The 18,209-nt window shown below is 32.6% G+C and overlaps 2 protein-coding genes and 1 pseudogene across 17 annotated transcripts in view; 2 read left to right on the forward strand and 1 right to left on the reverse strand.

The window, feature by feature from the left end:
* The window catches only part of ATRNL1 (attractin like 1), a 627,375-nt gene that overhangs the window by 547,016 nt on the left and 62,150 nt on the right, over positions 1 to 18,209 (reverse strand). For all 16 annotated transcript variants that reach the window (XR_005654640.1, XR_005654641.1, XM_039871115.1 and 13 more), the window contains one exon: positions 6,472 to 6,655. Coding sequence is in view for 14 of the 16 variants with exons in the window: in XM_039871115.1 (XP_039727049.1) it covers positions 6,472 to 6,655 (184 nt within the window). In the remaining 2 variants the exon portion in view is untranslated. The remainder of the gene's footprint in view (positions 1 to 6,471; positions 6,656 to 18,209) is intronic.
* LOC120609742 (translation initiation factor IF-2-like) overlaps positions 1 to 18,209 on the forward strand; it is a 449,818-nt gene that overhangs the window by 367,539 nt on the left and 64,070 nt on the right. The gene's annotated exons all lie outside the window — the stretch shown is intronic.
* On the forward strand, positions 6,716 to 6,834 carry LOC120609851 (uncharacterized; annotated as a pseudogene).

The following is an 18,209-nucleotide window of genomic DNA, read 5'->3' on the forward strand; positions in this document are numbered from 1 at the left end:
CAAAATGTGTAGGTTTATCTGTGGAATTCCTACATGCTGCATTCATCTATTTCTTTATCTTTGCAACAATACCTAATTACTATAACTTCAAAATCCTAAGATCTGGTAGAGAAGTCCTCCAGCTTCGTTCTTTTAATAGTTTGTTTTAGCTGTGGCTGGTCCTTTGCATTTATATATATATTTTAGAATTGGCACATCAATTTCTTGTTGCAACTTCGTAAGGGATTACACTAAATCTTATAGATCAACTTAAGCAGAACAGACATCTCTTCAATATTGAGTTTTTCAGTTTCTCACAGTAAGGTTTTATAGTTTTCTGGGTAAATATCCTGCACGTATGTCATTGCATTTACTCCTTAGGTTGTTGATGTTCTGGTGGTAACATAAATTGTATTGCTTTTAAATTATTTTCTAATTGTTCCTGGTATATAGAATTATACTTTTTTTTTTACACTGACCTTATATCTAGCAACCTATTGTCCATATATCTTTTATATTTTGTTATTCTGTTTTACTTTAATTGCTTTATTGCACTGGCTGGAAATTCCAATACAATGTTGAACAGAAATAGTGATAGTGGACATCCTTATCTCATTGCTAATCTTAAAAACACTTTTTTCAACATTACACTATAATGTTCGCAGTAAAGTTTTTCTGTTTGTACCTTTTGCCATGTGAAAAGTCTGTTCCTATTCCTACCTTACTAGAGCTTTTATCATAAATATATCTTAAATTTTATTGAAATTTTACTGTGCATCTCTTGAAATTATATAGCTTTACTTTTTTATTGTAGTAATGTTTTAATTACTGCTTCTATGAATTAACATTATATTCTTATAATGAACCCGAATGATGTATTATCCTTTTCACAAATTGTTAGATTCGCCTTTTTATCTATGTTAATGAAAAAGTTAACATTGTAATTTTCTTTACCTGTAATACCTTTTCCACATGCTTATATCAAGGTTATGCTAGCCTCATAAATTTCAAGATAATTATTTCTGTTCTCTGAAAGTTTGTGAAGGATTAGTATTCTTTATTTCCTGAATATTTACTTTTTAAATGTTTGGACAAATTCACCAGTAAAGTGATCTGGGCCTAGGGAGTTTTGGGTTTTATCTTGTTTTGTATGTTTGTTTTTTAAGGGACAAGAGTTTTAATTGTAGGTTCTATTTCTTTGATATAAGATAATTCCAATTTTCTGTCTCTTCATGTATAAATTCTGGTTTTATTTTTCTAGAAATTTGACATGATCACTTGATCTTTTAAACTTACTGTCATATAATCGCTTATCATATGCTCTTATTGTCTTTTAATGTCTGTAGGATGTGTAGTGATGTCCTTGTTCATTTTTGATATAGGTTATTTGAATATAATCTTTGTTTCTAAGTCTGGGTGGGGATTTACATTTATTACTCTACAAACAACCAACTTTGTTGATTTGGGAGGCTATAAGAATTGTCTGTATCATCTTATTAATGATTTTTATTTCATTAATGTGTACTCTTATCTCACATTCTCTTTCGTTTTCCTTACTTTATCCTTTCTTTGGAATTAATTCACTGTTCATTTTCTGACTTCTTGAGGTTATGTCTAGACAACCGATTTTCAGGCTTTTAAAAATCTTTTCTAATAAATGCATTTAAATTACAAATGTCCCTTTTGGCACTTTTGTTTTTAGACCCAACCAAAATCCATTAGCTTTTGATTGGAATTATTTAGTCTCTCATATTTAGTGTAACTGGAATATCTGTTGCCTATCTTACTACTTCCTTTATATTCATCAAAATAGTACCTTTTTCTTTTTCCATTGCTTTTGTGTATTCTTCTAAATCTATTAAGTAGTATTATCATTTTCCCCTCTGTTACCTTGTTAGATATACAGTGTATTACTTTTATTTTTGTCATTACCTAATGATTATAACATAAATACTTAATTATCGTCTAATATAAATTAGTTCTTCGATCAATTCCCATATGATATGAGGACCTTAGGACTTTTGAAAACCATATGCCCTCCTTCCTGACTTGTATGCTGTTCTTATCACGCATTTAAACTTTATATGTACTTAAGACTTTATTACTATTATAGTTTCATATAATAAATGATCACTTAGATTTACTCTTTTCATTTCTCCCTTTCATTATCTAGGATCATTTTTCTTCTACTTCAATAGCATTTCCTTTATTTACTCAGTATTTTCTTTATTACAGGTATGCTGTTGTCAAATTCTCTCAATTTTTTATGACAAATCTTTTTCTTGTTTTCATTTTTAAGGTTATTTCATTGGGTGCAGAATTTTAGGCTGATGATTATTTTCTTACAGCCATTTGAAGATACCATGTCTTCTAAAATCTACTTTTTCAGTTAAAAAATCAGTTGTCAGTCTTAGTGTTGCTCCTTTAAAGGGAATAAGCTTCCCCTAACCCCACCCCTAGCTGCTTTAAAATTTTTCTCTTCCTTTTAGGGATTTCATGTTTTACTGTGATATTTCTAAGTGTAAGTTTCTTTGTACAAATCCTTCTTGGTGCTCATGGAACTTTGATTATGGTTTGATATGTCTTGTCACTTTTGAAAATCCTCAGTCACTGAGATTTCAAATAGTGCTGTATATTATTTTCTCGCTTCTCTCCTTCTTGACTCCAACTACATCTTGTTAGACCATTTCCACATTTCTCTTATACTTCTTTTCCTCTTTAATTTTTCATCCTTCGTCTTTCTGTATTTCAGCATGGGTATTTCCTTCTGACCTATCTTCTCTTTCATTAATTCTCTCCTCGGCTGTGTCCAGCCTGATGTTAAACCCATCTAAGAAATTCTTAATTCATTTAATGTATTTTTTATTTCTATAATTTCCATTTGATTCTTTAGAAAAAGTTTCCAGTTGTCTGCTAATATTTTCTACCTTATATTTTAATTCCTTGAAAATAAAATTCTAACTATTTCAAAGTTTCTATCTGAAAACAACATTGCCCTATAGGGTGTGTCTAATGCCTTTTTTTTTATAGCTTGTATTTTTCTAAGCCTTATTATTTTTTAATTTTGTACCAGATATTACATATGATATACTGAGGAAATAATTCGAGGTTCTGTGTGATATTATCTTCCTCAACAGGATTACTTTGCTCTGTCAGCTAGGTAGGCTATGAGGATATCACTATAATCCAATGAAAGAATGTGATGATTCAAAGGTAGGATTATACTCGCTAGTAGGTTCAGAAATTCAGGGACTGGACTATATCTTTAAGTCTGTAGCAAGCCCCGTCCCCTTTCCCTGACACACTTAGAAATCCAATTTTGGTCCTCCATATTGATTGACAAAAGCTCCGTTCTGTTTCTCAGACAATTTTCAGAATTTATAATTGTCTCAAGGACAAAAGTTGCATGAAATGCCAATATCACCTTCCTTGACATTCTACCTCTCTCCTCAATCCTGACCGCAAGTTCTCACTTCCTTGATAGTTCTGATACCTTAAGAAGATGTGATTCCTAATTTTTTTCAGAGGAAACAGTCTAAAATCATCCATTTCCCACTGAAAAATAATTCCTCCAAAGACACATTTACTAATATCTCAACAAAGTAGCCTATTTACTAAACTCTGTCTACTAAAAAATAAAACCAATTCCACAGTGATAAAAATTTTAAATTAGTCTACACAATGGACATATAAGAGAAATTTTTAAAATATATAAATTTGACAAATTAATCTAATGCATACTACAATCTATATATCATAGCAAACTTGAAAAATATACCAACAGGAAGCATCAAAACTTTAAGAATGCTACAAACTTTAAAGGTAATAGAAAAATATCATTTTAGGGCTCACTGGTAATTTTACTGACCTTTTTTTTAAAAACACAAAACCCAAAAACAGCAAGTGTTGGAGAAAATGTGGAGAAAAGGGAACCATCATGTACTGTTGGTGGGACTGCAAATTGCTGTAGCCACTATGGAAAACAGTATAACGGGCCTCAAAAAATTAAAAATAGATCTACCTTATGACCCAGCAATTCTACTTCTAGGTATTTATCCAAAGAAATCTAAAACACCAATTCAAAAAGATATATGCACACCTATGTTCACTGCAGCATTAGTTACAATATGAAAGAAACCTAAGTGCCAATCAATAAACAACTGGATAAAGAAGATGTGGTACATATATACAATGGAATATTACTCTACTATAAAAAAGAACGAAATCTTACCATTTGTGACAATATGGATGGACCCTGAGAGTATTATGCTAAATGAAATAAGTCAGACAGAGAACAACAAATACCATATGATTTCACTTGTATGTGAAATCTGAAGAACAAAATAAACGAACAAACAAAACAAGAACAGACTCATAGATACAGAGAACAAACTGATGGTTGCCAGATGGGAGGGGGTTGGGGGCTGGCTGAAAAAGTCAAAGGGATCAGGAAGTACAAATTGGTAGTTAGAAAACAGTCACAGGGATGTAAAGTACAGGGAATACAGTCAATAGTATTATAATAATTACATATAATGCCAGGTGAGTACTACACTTATCTGGGGGATCACTTCATAAATTATATAAAAGTCTAATCACTATATTATAGAGCTGAAACTGACAAAATAATATTGAATGTCAATTGTAATTAAAAAATAAAAAATTAATTTAAAAATAAATAAAAATGCAAAACCCAGCAAAATAGTAAAGCATCATATGTATCTATAACATATTTCTAATGAAGTCCTCAAAATTATTTACAAGTTATTTTATTAAACTCTCATAAGGGACAAGTATACAATGTTAATTTGTGCATATGCTAAAATTGCCAAGATTGATAATTATATTCCTGTATGTAAAACTTCCCTGAGAAATTTTGAGGTAGGTGAGCACATAACTTCTGAGCAAATTTCATTCAAGTGGCGAGCAACAACTACCTCTCTCATTTTGGTTTTACTCAAATAATATCCATGTCTCTCTTATCCATTCACTTCTATTAAGATCCTTCCCTGAGCACTGCTATACCCATTATTATGACTGTGAACTATGCTGCCTCTTTCATACAGAAGCAGTTATCTTTTCTTTTTTGATATGATAAAATATCTGTAATATATGCAAAAAAGTGTTAATCAGATTGATAGTGCCTTAATCACTAAACCACAATTCCTATTGTTATCATAGCAAAAACTGATGGGAAAACATTAGAAATGCTAAAATAGGAACTAAAATGCAATGTAAAATTATATAGAACAAAAAAGTGGTTTGCTAATTTTAATATTTATAAAAATATAAAAAATATTGTAATTTATCAAACTAAAAAAGTAATGAAATTTCTTTTTTAATTACCCAAAAAAGAAGTCTTATTTTTTTAAAATTCTACCTTTCTTTCTTCAAATAAAAGAAAATTAGAATACATGTTTGAAACTGAAGAGGGTAGAACAAATCACAATTTGGTAGAAAACTGTATTTCATTTAAACATATAAAGTAGTGTCATGCTAAAAGTTTAGAAGACTGTGTAGTATCTTAAAACAACAAAAGAATCGTTTCCCAGGTTTTACAAAGGGAAATGAGTACAACAAAAATTCTATTTGATAATTCACATACCTAGAAAAATCAACCAATAAAAAATTCATAATATTTCAAACATAAAGAGAGTGTTATGGTTATGAATAGGTAATTCACTAAACAGGAAACATAAGTGGCAGGTGAACACAAAAAGATGCTTATGCACAGTAGTAAGCAGGGTACATATACTAAAACATCAGCTAGGTATCATTCACATCCATTGCGCTGGCCAAGGCAAAATGTCTTCACTACTACCACCTGTTTGTGAATGGGGAGAAACAGCGACACTCATATCTTGCTGGTGTAAGTATACACTACCACAGTGACCTGAAGAGCAATCAGGCAACAGGTAGTAAAGTTGAGGATGTCAATATTCTCAGACACAGCAATTTCATTTTCAAGTACATAACCTCAATGAACTCTTGTGTATGTGCATGAGAAGACCAGTACATGATGCACAATGTAGCACTTGAAAAACAACGAAAAAGGAAAATCTACCTAAATGCTACAAGCTTTGTATTTCACAGCAAATGAAATGATGAAACTGAAGAAATGCTTTTAAAATTTACAAATGACAAAAAATATGAGTGCAAAAAGGAATAAATCCTGAGACAGATAATAACAGTTATTTTAGTAAATAACAAAATTGCTTGTCTGTATTAAACAAATATCAGCACCGATGAGTAATGCACACAGACTAACTTATGTCTAAGGATCGGAAACCATTTTAAAGTTAATCATTTAGTAATGATGGCTACATAGAAAATATTATTTTGTGCCTTTGCTACATAATAGAATATCACTAGTTGAAATAAAGATGGGAAAAGGCCAAGAATGTCTCCCTGAAAATATTTAATAAACACTATTATACAAATAAAAAATATAACGGTAACAAATTTTCTCATACTTCTGCCTAATCTACTCACCAAGTCTTAGTGTTAACTTCGTACTTATAAAGATCATCTACCAATCCATATTTGTTGCCTGGTAATGCTTTATAGCCTCCATGAACATAAATGGACTTTGTTATTTCATCGTACACACTGGTATGACCATATCCACCTTGAACAATAGCTCCTTTAGTTTCTGGAACGAGCCAAGTGTTTGATGCTGTAAGAGAAAGAAGATAAATCATAAACTTTTAGTAATATTTAAAAATATAATTAATATGTCTACAGCCATGCTACCCTGAACAAGCCCAATCCCATCTGATCTCGGAAGCTAAGCAGGGTCGGGCCTGGTTAGTACTTGGATGAGAGACCACCTAGGAAGACCGGGTGCTGTAGGTGTAGAAAATAAAAAAATAAGGGATTGTAAGCTGACGAGGTCCTTGCGATCTGTGAGGTCAACTGAGAGTTGCCTCGCCAAATGAATAAATAAATGAATGAACGAATGAATGAATGAAGAAATAGAAATAATATGTCACCAAGGTACCGATAAGTTAATTCTAACACCACATTTTTATGAGCAAATAAAGTACACCAAATATTAATTTAATCAAGAAACAATTAAGTATGCTAGATACTATGTTAAGTGCTAGGAGTTGAAGTCTAGTAAGACTGATCTTTCTGTAGATTAAACTCTGAAATATTGGAAATACCAACTTTTTGTGTGTGCAAGAAAAAAAAACTTTATTGTCACACACATTTCTGTATTTGTAAATAACTCTGAAATTTTGATGTAACAAATAATTTATGAGAGCCCACTATGTAGCAGGCTCTGAGTTCATCGTTGATATTACAAAGATACAAAAGATATGATCCCTGCCCTTAATGATTTTTAGCACTTGCTGGTCCTTTATCTCTTCAAACAGAAATAAAATGATAAAAGAAGGCATCTTGGACCATCCAAAAAGAAAAACAAATAGAGCAGAAAAAAGAGTACACACAATAAACCATCCGCCTCTGAGCTTCATAAATCATATTTGCTGAAGGAAACAAAAATTACATCACCTGATACTTAAGGCAATGGTATTAAAATGTGGGGAAGGAAAGGGAATGTAAATGAAAGGAAGGTTTCCATACTTCACTTGAAGTTTTAAAATATTGATACAAGGAAATTGTGATAAGCCACATATGTACATTTTAATATCCAGAGCGACCTCTAAGAAAACCATACAGAGATAACACTCAAGAATATTATAAGTAAATCAAGATGAAATTCTAAAAACTGTTCAAGTAACCCACAAGAAGCAAGTAAAAGGAAACAGAGGCACAAAAAAATAGGAAACAAACTCGAGTAATACAACAGCAGACTTAGGCACTAACATATCCAAATTACCTTAAATGTAAATGCTCCATTCATACAACATTCTTGAAATGACAAAATTATAGATATGGGGAACTGATCGGTGATTTTCGAGGGTAAGGGATAAGAGAAGAGAGAGGGTAGAAGGGAGGTGAGTGTGGTTTAAAAGGGCAATGTGAAAGATCCCGTGGTGATAGGACTATTTATTCTGTATCTTGACTGGCAATAGATTCATGAAACAACATGCAATAAAATTGCACAGAACTAAATATATACACACATGTACACAAGTACAAATGAAACAGGATATCTGAATAAGATCAACGGATTCTATCAATGCCGATATCCAGGTTGTGATATTGTACTATATTTTTACAAGCTGTTACCCCCGGAGAAAACGGCATAAAGTGTACACAGGATCACCGTGTTATTTTTTGCAAGTGTGTGTGAATCTGCAATTGTCTCAAAATTAGAAGTTTAATTTAAAAATATATATTTATCCTACTAGAAATGGGTACTTCATCATGAAATTCAGTATCTTGCTCAACTACTTGCAAACATTTTTTAAAAATTAAAAGTGTAAGAGCTATGACATAAGTCTAACACCAAAGTGTGTATCCTTAAAAGTACTACAGCAATATTTCTCAAGGGTTAGTCACTAGCAGTTCAGCCAAGGAACCCACAGGTGATATAATAATTTCACATAAAAAACTAAGGAAATAGTTTTGCTTAGATATAGGTGATCAACTTCAAATGTAAAATTATGATTCACATTCTCATTACACTCTTATTACTTTTGCATTTGGAAATGTGCACATACTACAAGGAATCAGCCTGTCTCAATAAACCTTCAAGGTAACAAAATATTGGTCATCTCAGAAAAGGCATTTTCTTATTTGTATGTTATTTGCATATGCATGAAACAAAATCCATGCATATGCAAAAAACATACAAATAAGAAAATATTTTTGTGCTCTATCATATTCCCAATTTATAAATAGTAAATCACTACTTCAAAAATAGTTCATTAAAAAGATAGTGATGAAAACAGATACATGAACACATGAAATAACTCAGAATTATAGCGTAAAAATCAAATCAAAAATGAGTCAATTATACCAAGAGTTCTTCTTTATTAGGCCATGATGGAGTAATTTAGAGAATACATAATTACCTGCCTTAAACAACCTAAAAACCAGGAAAAAAATCTATGGAAAAAGATGACGCTGGCTAACAAGTAGCTAGGGCTGTGCTGTTCCATCGGCACAGGACTGTGATTCCGACGACTGACAGCGTACTGCCAGGAGGAAATGTCCAACCACTGAACAACAGAGGGGCAGCAAGTAGACTCTGGTGATCTTAGGGTTGAGAAAATAAAGATCAGAGTCTGAAAAAACCAAACCGGCTGGAATTTACAGGCGAGAAGGCCAGAGATGAGGTCACGGCACACAGAGAAAGCTCAAGAGATCCACAGGAAGTTTCTCTCAAGTGTTTAGCTGCGTAATGAGCTGCATGTGCATAAGAGAAAACTACATGAGGCCATGAAAAGAACCTCCAAAAAACTAGCAGGCTGAACAACTCTTAGATCTCACACAGGGCTGGGAGCAGTTTGTGCTCCAAGCAGCCATAGCAAAAAGACCTCACACTATAGGAGGCTTTAGGTAGAGTCCTAAAAAGGGCTGTAGTACTGAAATAAATTGGCCAGAACTGAAAGTTGCTCTGGACCTGCTCTAACAAACCTCAGAAGCAATCCCCCAGATTGCTTAAACTGATACCAAAATGCTTAAACTCTTAGCCATATCAGCACAATGATCTAGTCTTCTACCTTAAGAAATTACTTAAAAAACACACACACACATACACACAAATAAAATCTAAAAAAGAGAAATACAACAAAGCATTAATCAATAAAATAGAAAACACAAAACAAAAACTAGTTGTTTGAAAAGATCAATAAAATTGATTAACCTATTAATCTGTAGTCAGACTGACAAGAAAAGCAGAGAGGACACAAATAATTCATATCAGATATAAGAGCTATCACTACAGATTTTACAAATATTGAAAAGAATGAAAAGGAAATATAATGAACAAGTATATACCAGTAAATGTAGCATCTTAAATGATATGGACAAATTTCCTAAAAACACAAACTAACAAATCTCATTCAAAAAGAAATAGATGATGTGAATGTCCCTAACATTTATTAAAGAAAATAAATGCCATAGTCAAAATCTTTCCCAGAGAAAAAGCTTCTGGATCAGATGGTTCCACTGGTAAACTTTATCAAATATTTCAGAAAAAATAATACCAACTCTACGCAAACTCTCACATAAAGAATAGGATGAAACATTCCTCAAGTTATTTTACCATTACACAGATTGTAAAATCAAAGAAATTACAAGAAAAGTATAGTCAAATACCTCTTATGAGCATAAACATAAAAATCCTTAACAACATTTTAGCAAGTCAATTCTACCAACATATGAAAAGGACGATGCATAATGATCAAGTGGGGTTTATTCAAGAATGTAATAGCTCATCATCTGGAAATCAATCAACGTCATTCATCATATTAAGAAATTTTAAAAAATTAAAAATAAAAGAACAAATGATCTCAATGGATACAGAAAAAATTGTTTGGCTAAATTTTACATCATTTACAAAAAACTCTCAGCAAACTAGGATTAAAGTAAATTTCTTCAACCTGATAAAAAGGCATCTAAAAAAGGCAATTATTAATTAAAACCCCAGAGTTTTCTCTCCTAAAATAAGAAAAAAAAAAGGCAGGAATGTCTGCTCTCACTACCTCTACTTAGTATTATATCAGAAATCCTATCAGTGCAATAATACAAAGAAAGTAAGTAAAAGGTATATAAATTTAACAGAAAGAACACTTATTAGCATGAGCATAAATGTGACCATCTCTGTAGAAATTAAGGAATCTACCAAAAATCTACAAGAATAAGTGTGTCTAGTGAAACTGCAGGATACCAATTCAATATTACAAATCAATTGTTTTTCTATATACTAGCAATCAACAATTATAAATTGAAATTTTAAAATGTCATTACAAACATGATAACTACTACACAACAAAGACACCTATAAAATGCCATTTACAGTAACACAAAAAAATATGAAATAGGAAGAAACATAGCAAACTATATGCGATATTAGTACACTGAAAACTATAAAACATTGCTGAAAAAAATTAAAGACCTAAAAAAATGCTGAAATGTTCTACATTCATGAGTTAGAAGATAATGCAACCCAATTAAAATCCCTACAGGGTTTTTTAAAAGAAATTGATAAACTGATTCTAAATTTTATATGGCAGTATGAAAGACCTAGAATAGTCCAAAAATTTTTGAAAATAGAAAAAATGATGGAGGACTTAATCTGACTTATTTCTAAAGCTAATCAACAGAGTAATTAACACAACAGAGTATGGTACCAAAGTAAGCATAACACACATCGATGGACCAGAAGAGTCCAAGATTGACTCATACACGAATGGTCAATTGACTTTTCAACAGAAGTACAAAGGTAATTCAATGGAGAAAGGAAAATCTTTTCAACCAATCTTGCTGGAACAATTGTATTCTTATTTAAAAAGAAAATTCTTAGCCCCTACTCCACACCATATATGAAAATTCACTCAAATAGACGACAGATCTGAGGAGCCAAAACAATAAAACATCTAGTAGTAAAGATGAGAAGAAACTTTGCAACCTTGAGCTTGACAAACATCTTTTAGATAGAACACAAAAACCACAAATCATAAATATTTGGTAAACTGTATATCATCAAAATTTAAAAACCTGTGTTTTTAAGATACTGTAAATAAAATGAAAAGGTATACCAAAACTAGGAGAAAATATCTGCAAAACATATATTGAATAAAGGACTTACATCCAGAATATGTGAAGAACTCTTACAACTCCATGATAAGAAATCAAACAATGCAATTTTTTAAACCAAGATATACAAATGACAAATACTGGAGTAAAAAGATATTCAATACCATTAGTCATCAGAAGAAACACAAATGAAACCATAATATACTACAATCCCATTAGAATAACTGAAATTAAAAAGACTAAAAACGTCAAGTGTTGGTGAGAATGCGAAGTAAATGGGACTCTCATTCACTGCTGGTTCATTGCAAATGGTAGTATCGCTTCAGTAAACAAGATGGTTTCTTAGAAAGTTAAACATATAATTAGCAAAAAACCCAGCAATCCCATTCTTCGGTACTTACATAAGAAAAAACATAGGCTCACACAAATACTTATACACAGATATTTATAACAGCTCGATTCAAAAGATCTGAAAACTGGACCTAAATGTTCACTAACTGGGTGGAAGCATAAATAGTGTTTTATCTATACGATGAATCATGGGAGATTGACTGCTGGGAGATTGACTGTACCAGGGCATAAGTAAGCTTTTGGGGATAATGGAAACTTTCTATATCTTGATTTAGGTGGTACTTACACAACAACATCCATTTGTTAAAGCTCATCAAGTTGTCCTATTAAAATTGATGTTTTTATAGAAACACACATACATTTGTGCCAGTAACAAGTAAATCTGCTTCTTTCAGGCTTCCTCAACTTAGTATGTGGCATCTCCATTCTACTAGTTGCTCAATCAAACATCTTAAGAGGTATCCTTGACTCCTTTCCCTCACATATCGCATGATCTCTCAGCAATTCCCGTTGTCTCCACTTTCAAAACAAATCTTAGAATCCAACTACTTCTCACCACCTCCCCTGCTAACGCACTACTCCAAGACAACACCACTATCGATCAGTGAATGGTTGATCGATGAAAATGCACAATACGAAGAAAAGATTATTTAATGTTTTAGTGATCTGTGAAATAGACTGGTAAAGACATCTTGGGACCAGTTCTAACAAAGCATCAGCTATCTGTACTCCCTCTTATGCTGCTGAAGGGAAGTTTACACAAAGTGACACCCAGCCTGCATGCATGCTCCCCTTACTCTGCCTCCATCCAATAATAATAAAACACAAGCCAGTCTCGATTTTCTGCTCTTTCAAGCCATTTTCAGTCCAGCTTGGGAGCCTGCCGTGCTCTCTTCAGAAAGCCTCATTTTGTAAATAACAAACCCTTCTTGCTCCCTTGGGGAGGTGGGGGTGTGATATCGTCAGTCTCAACATCCAAACAAAATTTGGGGGAGACGGGGGGCGGCAGGGTCCATTCTGTGGGATGACCACAATATATCAGAACATATAGCCTTCATAGCCAAAGCTGCAAAAACATGACTAAATATCACTATATATGACTTTTAAAAGATCAATATTCCAGGAGAATAAAAAGCTTCAAAATATATAAAGTTAAAATTGAAAAACTAATAAGATGAAATTTACAAAATCAACATCATTATGGAAAATGTAAGTACTCTTCCCAGTAACTGAAAGAACAGTCAAAATATCAGTAAGAATCTAAAAGATTTAAAAATGCAAGTAATTAACTAAATTTAATAAACAAATGTATTATACCATGTTGCAAAAGCTATTATGCCAAGTCTGGCACTTTTTTACAAAGCTAAAGATACATCTTCCTTCTGACCTGGAATTCTTAGATACTTAGACAAGAGAAATAAAAACATGTCTACAAGTTGTCTTTACAAGAATTTCATAGCAGCCCAGGTATTCAATAGGAGAATGGATAAACAAACTGCAGTATATTCATATACTGGAACAGTACTTAACAATAAAAAAGGAACAAATTACTAACACACACAACATGTATGAATCTTAAGACATCATGATGAGTTAAAAAAGCCTTATGTTAAAGAGACTATAATGTATGATTCCATTTATTGAAATTCTAAAACAGGCAAAACTATTTGATGCCAAAAAAATCAGGAAGCAGGATGGGTATCAACTGGAAAGAATAGTCGGATAAGTTTTTCAGGTTGGTAAATGCTCTATATCTTGATATAAGTTTGGGTTGCAGATGTATGTTTTGTCAAAACTCATTGAAGGATACATTTAAGATTTGTGTATCTCTCTGTATGTAACTTACATTAAAAAGGTGAGTAGAGAACTCTATTAAGCTCTGTTAAGTCTAAATGGGTCATTATAAAGTATAGTTTTATCCAGAGATAGTGATAAAGATGACAAAGGGTCAACTAAAATAATGTGTATTTTATATTTACATAATCCTAATTTTGCCATTTACGAGCTGAGTGATCAATAGCCAGGTGTGGGAGACATCTGTGCCTCAGTTCTCTTACCTGTAAAATGGGGTAAAAATAGCATATATTTGCATGTTCACTTTGAGGACTAAATGAGTTAATATGTATAAAGTACTTACAACACCATTTCTCACAGAGTAAGGCCTCAATGTTAGCTGCTGTTATTATCATCATTATTATTATTAGAAAATATTCTTTATTTCGTTAATGTCTGCATTAATATAAGACACAGTAACTAGGGATATTTGTCTAAAGAATAGAAGAGAAATGAAAAATATCTCAAAATATTTGTAGGGCTAGGGCCAGTAAGTGGAAAAGTGATTAAATTGCACTTGTAGAGTCATGAAAAACAAGTACAAATTACAAGTGTATATTTCTTCCAAATATAAATTTTTTTTTATTTTAAATATATAAAATAGAATGGCTGCCTTTTAAGAGACTGATATCTCCATCACTGAAAGACCAAAAAGACCAGAATTTTATGAATCCTGAATGCACATTTTCTGAAATTTTTTAATATAACTAATGCATATTTTCAAATATATACATTTATGTAGGTTATAAACAGTTTTAAAATTATATGGTTTAATAACTTCACTCAACAAAACTAAAGTCTTTCATGATATTTTCTGAAACATTTATAAAATATAAAAACGTATACAATCTTAACAACGTCTGTCACACAGACATAGCAACTTATTAAAACATTTTACTTATTGCATTGAAACTGTTCCACTGTACCGAATTAGTCCTATAAATTTCTTTACAAATAACTCCACGGCAAACGGCAAACGCCAAGCCTAATTTAAGCACAGGAAAAGTCTGTGTTTCATGGTTCTTATGATTGAATTCTTTTTAAAGGGGAGACTTTTTTCCTATTAAAAATTCCTAATTCCCACCACCTAATATACCTGTTCTGTAAATTTATATTTTCAGAAACCAGTTTGCTGAAAAGCAAAGTGCCATTTACACTTGAAATTCACCATAGAATTTTGAAAAATGTGATGTTGAGAGCTGAGGAGTCACGTAGTCTCACTACACTTACGGAAGAAAAAAATTAACTTCAAAAAAATCAAATCTATGGTTTTCAAACCAAAAGAAAAAAAAAGTTAACATAAACAACATTAATGACTTCCAACTACACCTCCCAAATTCTAAAACATGAGAAATACTAAAGCTAAACATTAATATTATACTAACCTTGAGACTCACATTGAGATTCTTAGAAAGTTTATGAGGTATTGCTAACCTACAGTAAAATAAATTTCCCTCAGGACTAACCCAGAGGAGCTTTATAGTCCAGGTTAATAAAACCATCCAGATAATTCCACTCTGAGATTTATAGATTCCCCAAAAGCTATAATTCTAACTACAGCAAAAAAGACAAACTGATGTTTCCCTTACTGCCAGAGTAAGTTCACAGGACTTCTTATAATTTCAATTCAAATATATAGTCTACATAACCTAATATAAAAAACATATGTCTACTTCCTCTAATCTATTTTTAGCATTTTATTTGAAAATTATTTCAAAGGTACAAACAAGTTGCAAGAATTCCCATATACCCATTACTCAGATTCACTATTAACGTTTTGCCCCATTTGTTTTACGATTAGCTCCTCTCTCTCCCCTCTTCCCCTCTCTCTCACAGACACAGACACACAGACACACAAATGTATACATGATTCCTATCACCCCTAAATATTTTAGTGTGTGCTTTAAAAACACAGACTTTCTTTTTACATAACCATATTAGTTATCCATATCAAGAAAATTTAATATTCATATAATGCTTTAATACACATATATATTTCAACTTGTAAGCTGAGCCAGTAACATCCTCATAGCATTTTTTCATCCAGTATAGAGTCCAGCCTCGGTTCACCTATGGGCTTTCAGTTGCCAGGTTTCTTTAGCCTCCTTCCATCTGGAACTATTTTCAGCTTTTCTTTGTCTCACGTGACACTGACATTTTTTAAGAATAAAGTTCTCCCTCCTTTAAAATAAAAGGTTCACTTGAACCTTGCACGATATTGCTTAATGATTATTTTTAGGTATGCATTCCCACTCAGAATAGATAAGCCAGAAGTTGTCAACCTATGTACCATGGGCCAAATCTAGCCAACATTTTTATAAATATTTACTGGCACACAGCCATATTCATTCATTTATATAACATCTATGGCTTGCTTTCAAATTTCAATGGCAGAATTGAACAGATGAAACAGAGATTATGTAATCTATAAAACCTAATACATTTACTATCTGAATCTTTACAGAAAAAGTTTGCCAAACCCTGCTGTAAGTGATGTTTCTTTCCACAGGTATCATATCCAGAAGCACACAATGTCCAATTTCCCATGGCTTGTGATATGAACTTTGATTACTCAGACAAGATAATGGCAGGTTTCTTCACTACGTAGTCACTATTTTTCCCCTAAACCCTAAAAACAATCTGTGGCAAAGACACTTAAATACCATGCACATCTCATCAAAAATTCATCCCCACCCCCATAGATTTAGCATCCATTGATAATTCTTTCCTAAATCAATTTTTAACTATGATTTTTTCAACTCCAGCAATGCCACTCAGCATTGCTGTGTACGAAAGAGACTTCTGTTTGTGCCTGTCGAGCTGTCCGTGATCCGTGTAGGTTTATGAATTCTATGTTTCCAACAGTTTATTACATTTTTAAATTATTTCGATGCTCACATTGTCCCCGATTTTACCAATAAGGCCCCCTTCAAACTGACTCCTCTGTTATTTTGACAGGACCCATCACTTTCTTAAGCATTTCCTTAATTTGATATATCATAATGTACCAGGCTCGTCCTTACCTTCCCTGCCACAGCCCTACGATCAGCCATTCCTCCAAAGAGCCTGCTTCCTTTAGATGGGGATTATTATTAGAAACTAGATCTGGGAATATGAGTGATCAGTGTGCTCAATAATACTAGGGTAGATTTTTACATTTATAACTGTCTATCTGTCTACCGATCCATCGATTTATCTGATCATAAACTCACACCTCTGATTCCAGTCCATTCAGGCAAGATTCTTGCTTTCTCCATTTCATTTTTGATTCTCCTGTCTTCCACGCTGAGAATTTTAGTTCCCAACACCATCAGCAAATTTCACTCATTTTTTCAACCCGACAATACACCTAAAATAATTTCAGAATTGCTTCACGAAAACCTTCAAAAAACGAACCTCAAAGATTTGTTTGCATTTCTTTCCCACATCCACATCAAGACTGAGGGCAGACAGTCAAATGTTGTGTTAAAGGTCACTGGGATTAGTCTTTTTCTCTCCCTTTCAGAATAACTGTGTTATTCATTTGGAACACGGTTAGCTCCAACAAGTCCATCTATGATTATAGACAGAATAGTCTATATTTTGTAGATAAGTAAGTGGTCTCTTTGTTCTTTGGAAAACTTCTAAGAAAGAATGGAATTTATGAAATAGTCTTCACTAATAGTCAGGCCTGCTCAAAAAAGAAACTGAAAAACTAAAAGTGGATCCGGTAGACCCTTACGGAATATCAAGTGTGAAACAGCATCCTTTGACTCCTACCTATTACCTACACGACCATCCATGTGAACTTTTACTGCTTTCCCTCGCTCACTCCCTTCTCCTCCCGTTTTGAGCTGCATTCTTTCACTTGGACAAAATACATAATATTTGTATACCAGTCATCTAGTGACATCTCCACCTTTGTTTTACTCTTAGCTCTAAAATTAAATACATGAAATGTTCTCCCCCAGTTTTTTACCTGAAGTATTCCCATTCACGTCTTCCTTATATGAAGTGAATTCTCTAAAAGGCAAATTACAGCCCACAGGCCAAATCCAGCCACCAACTGTTTTCTAAATCAAGTTTTACTGAAAGACAGTCTCGCTCGTTCATTTATGTATTTATACAGCTGCCTGTGTACAGCTTCAGTGACACAACTGAGCAATGACAATGGAGACTGGACGGCCTATAGAGCTTAAATTATTTACTATCTAGATTTTTACGAAAAAAAAAGGTCTGCCCATTTCAACTCTAGTAGATTTCTGAAGACACGTATATACAGAATTACCTGAGTTTTGCCACGTTTAAAATATTTTTATTATAGCCATGACATATGATGGACAGTTTGGCAAGATATAAAACCCTTAGCCTATACTTTCTTTCCCTGAGTT

Source organism: Pteropus medius, unplaced genomic scaffold (genome assembly GCF_902729225.1).
Source record: "Pteropus medius unplaced genomic scaffold, Ma_sr-lr_union100, whole genome shotgun sequence".
Classification (NCBI taxonomy): Eukaryota; Metazoa; Chordata; class Mammalia; order Chiroptera; family Pteropodidae; genus Pteropus; species Pteropus medius.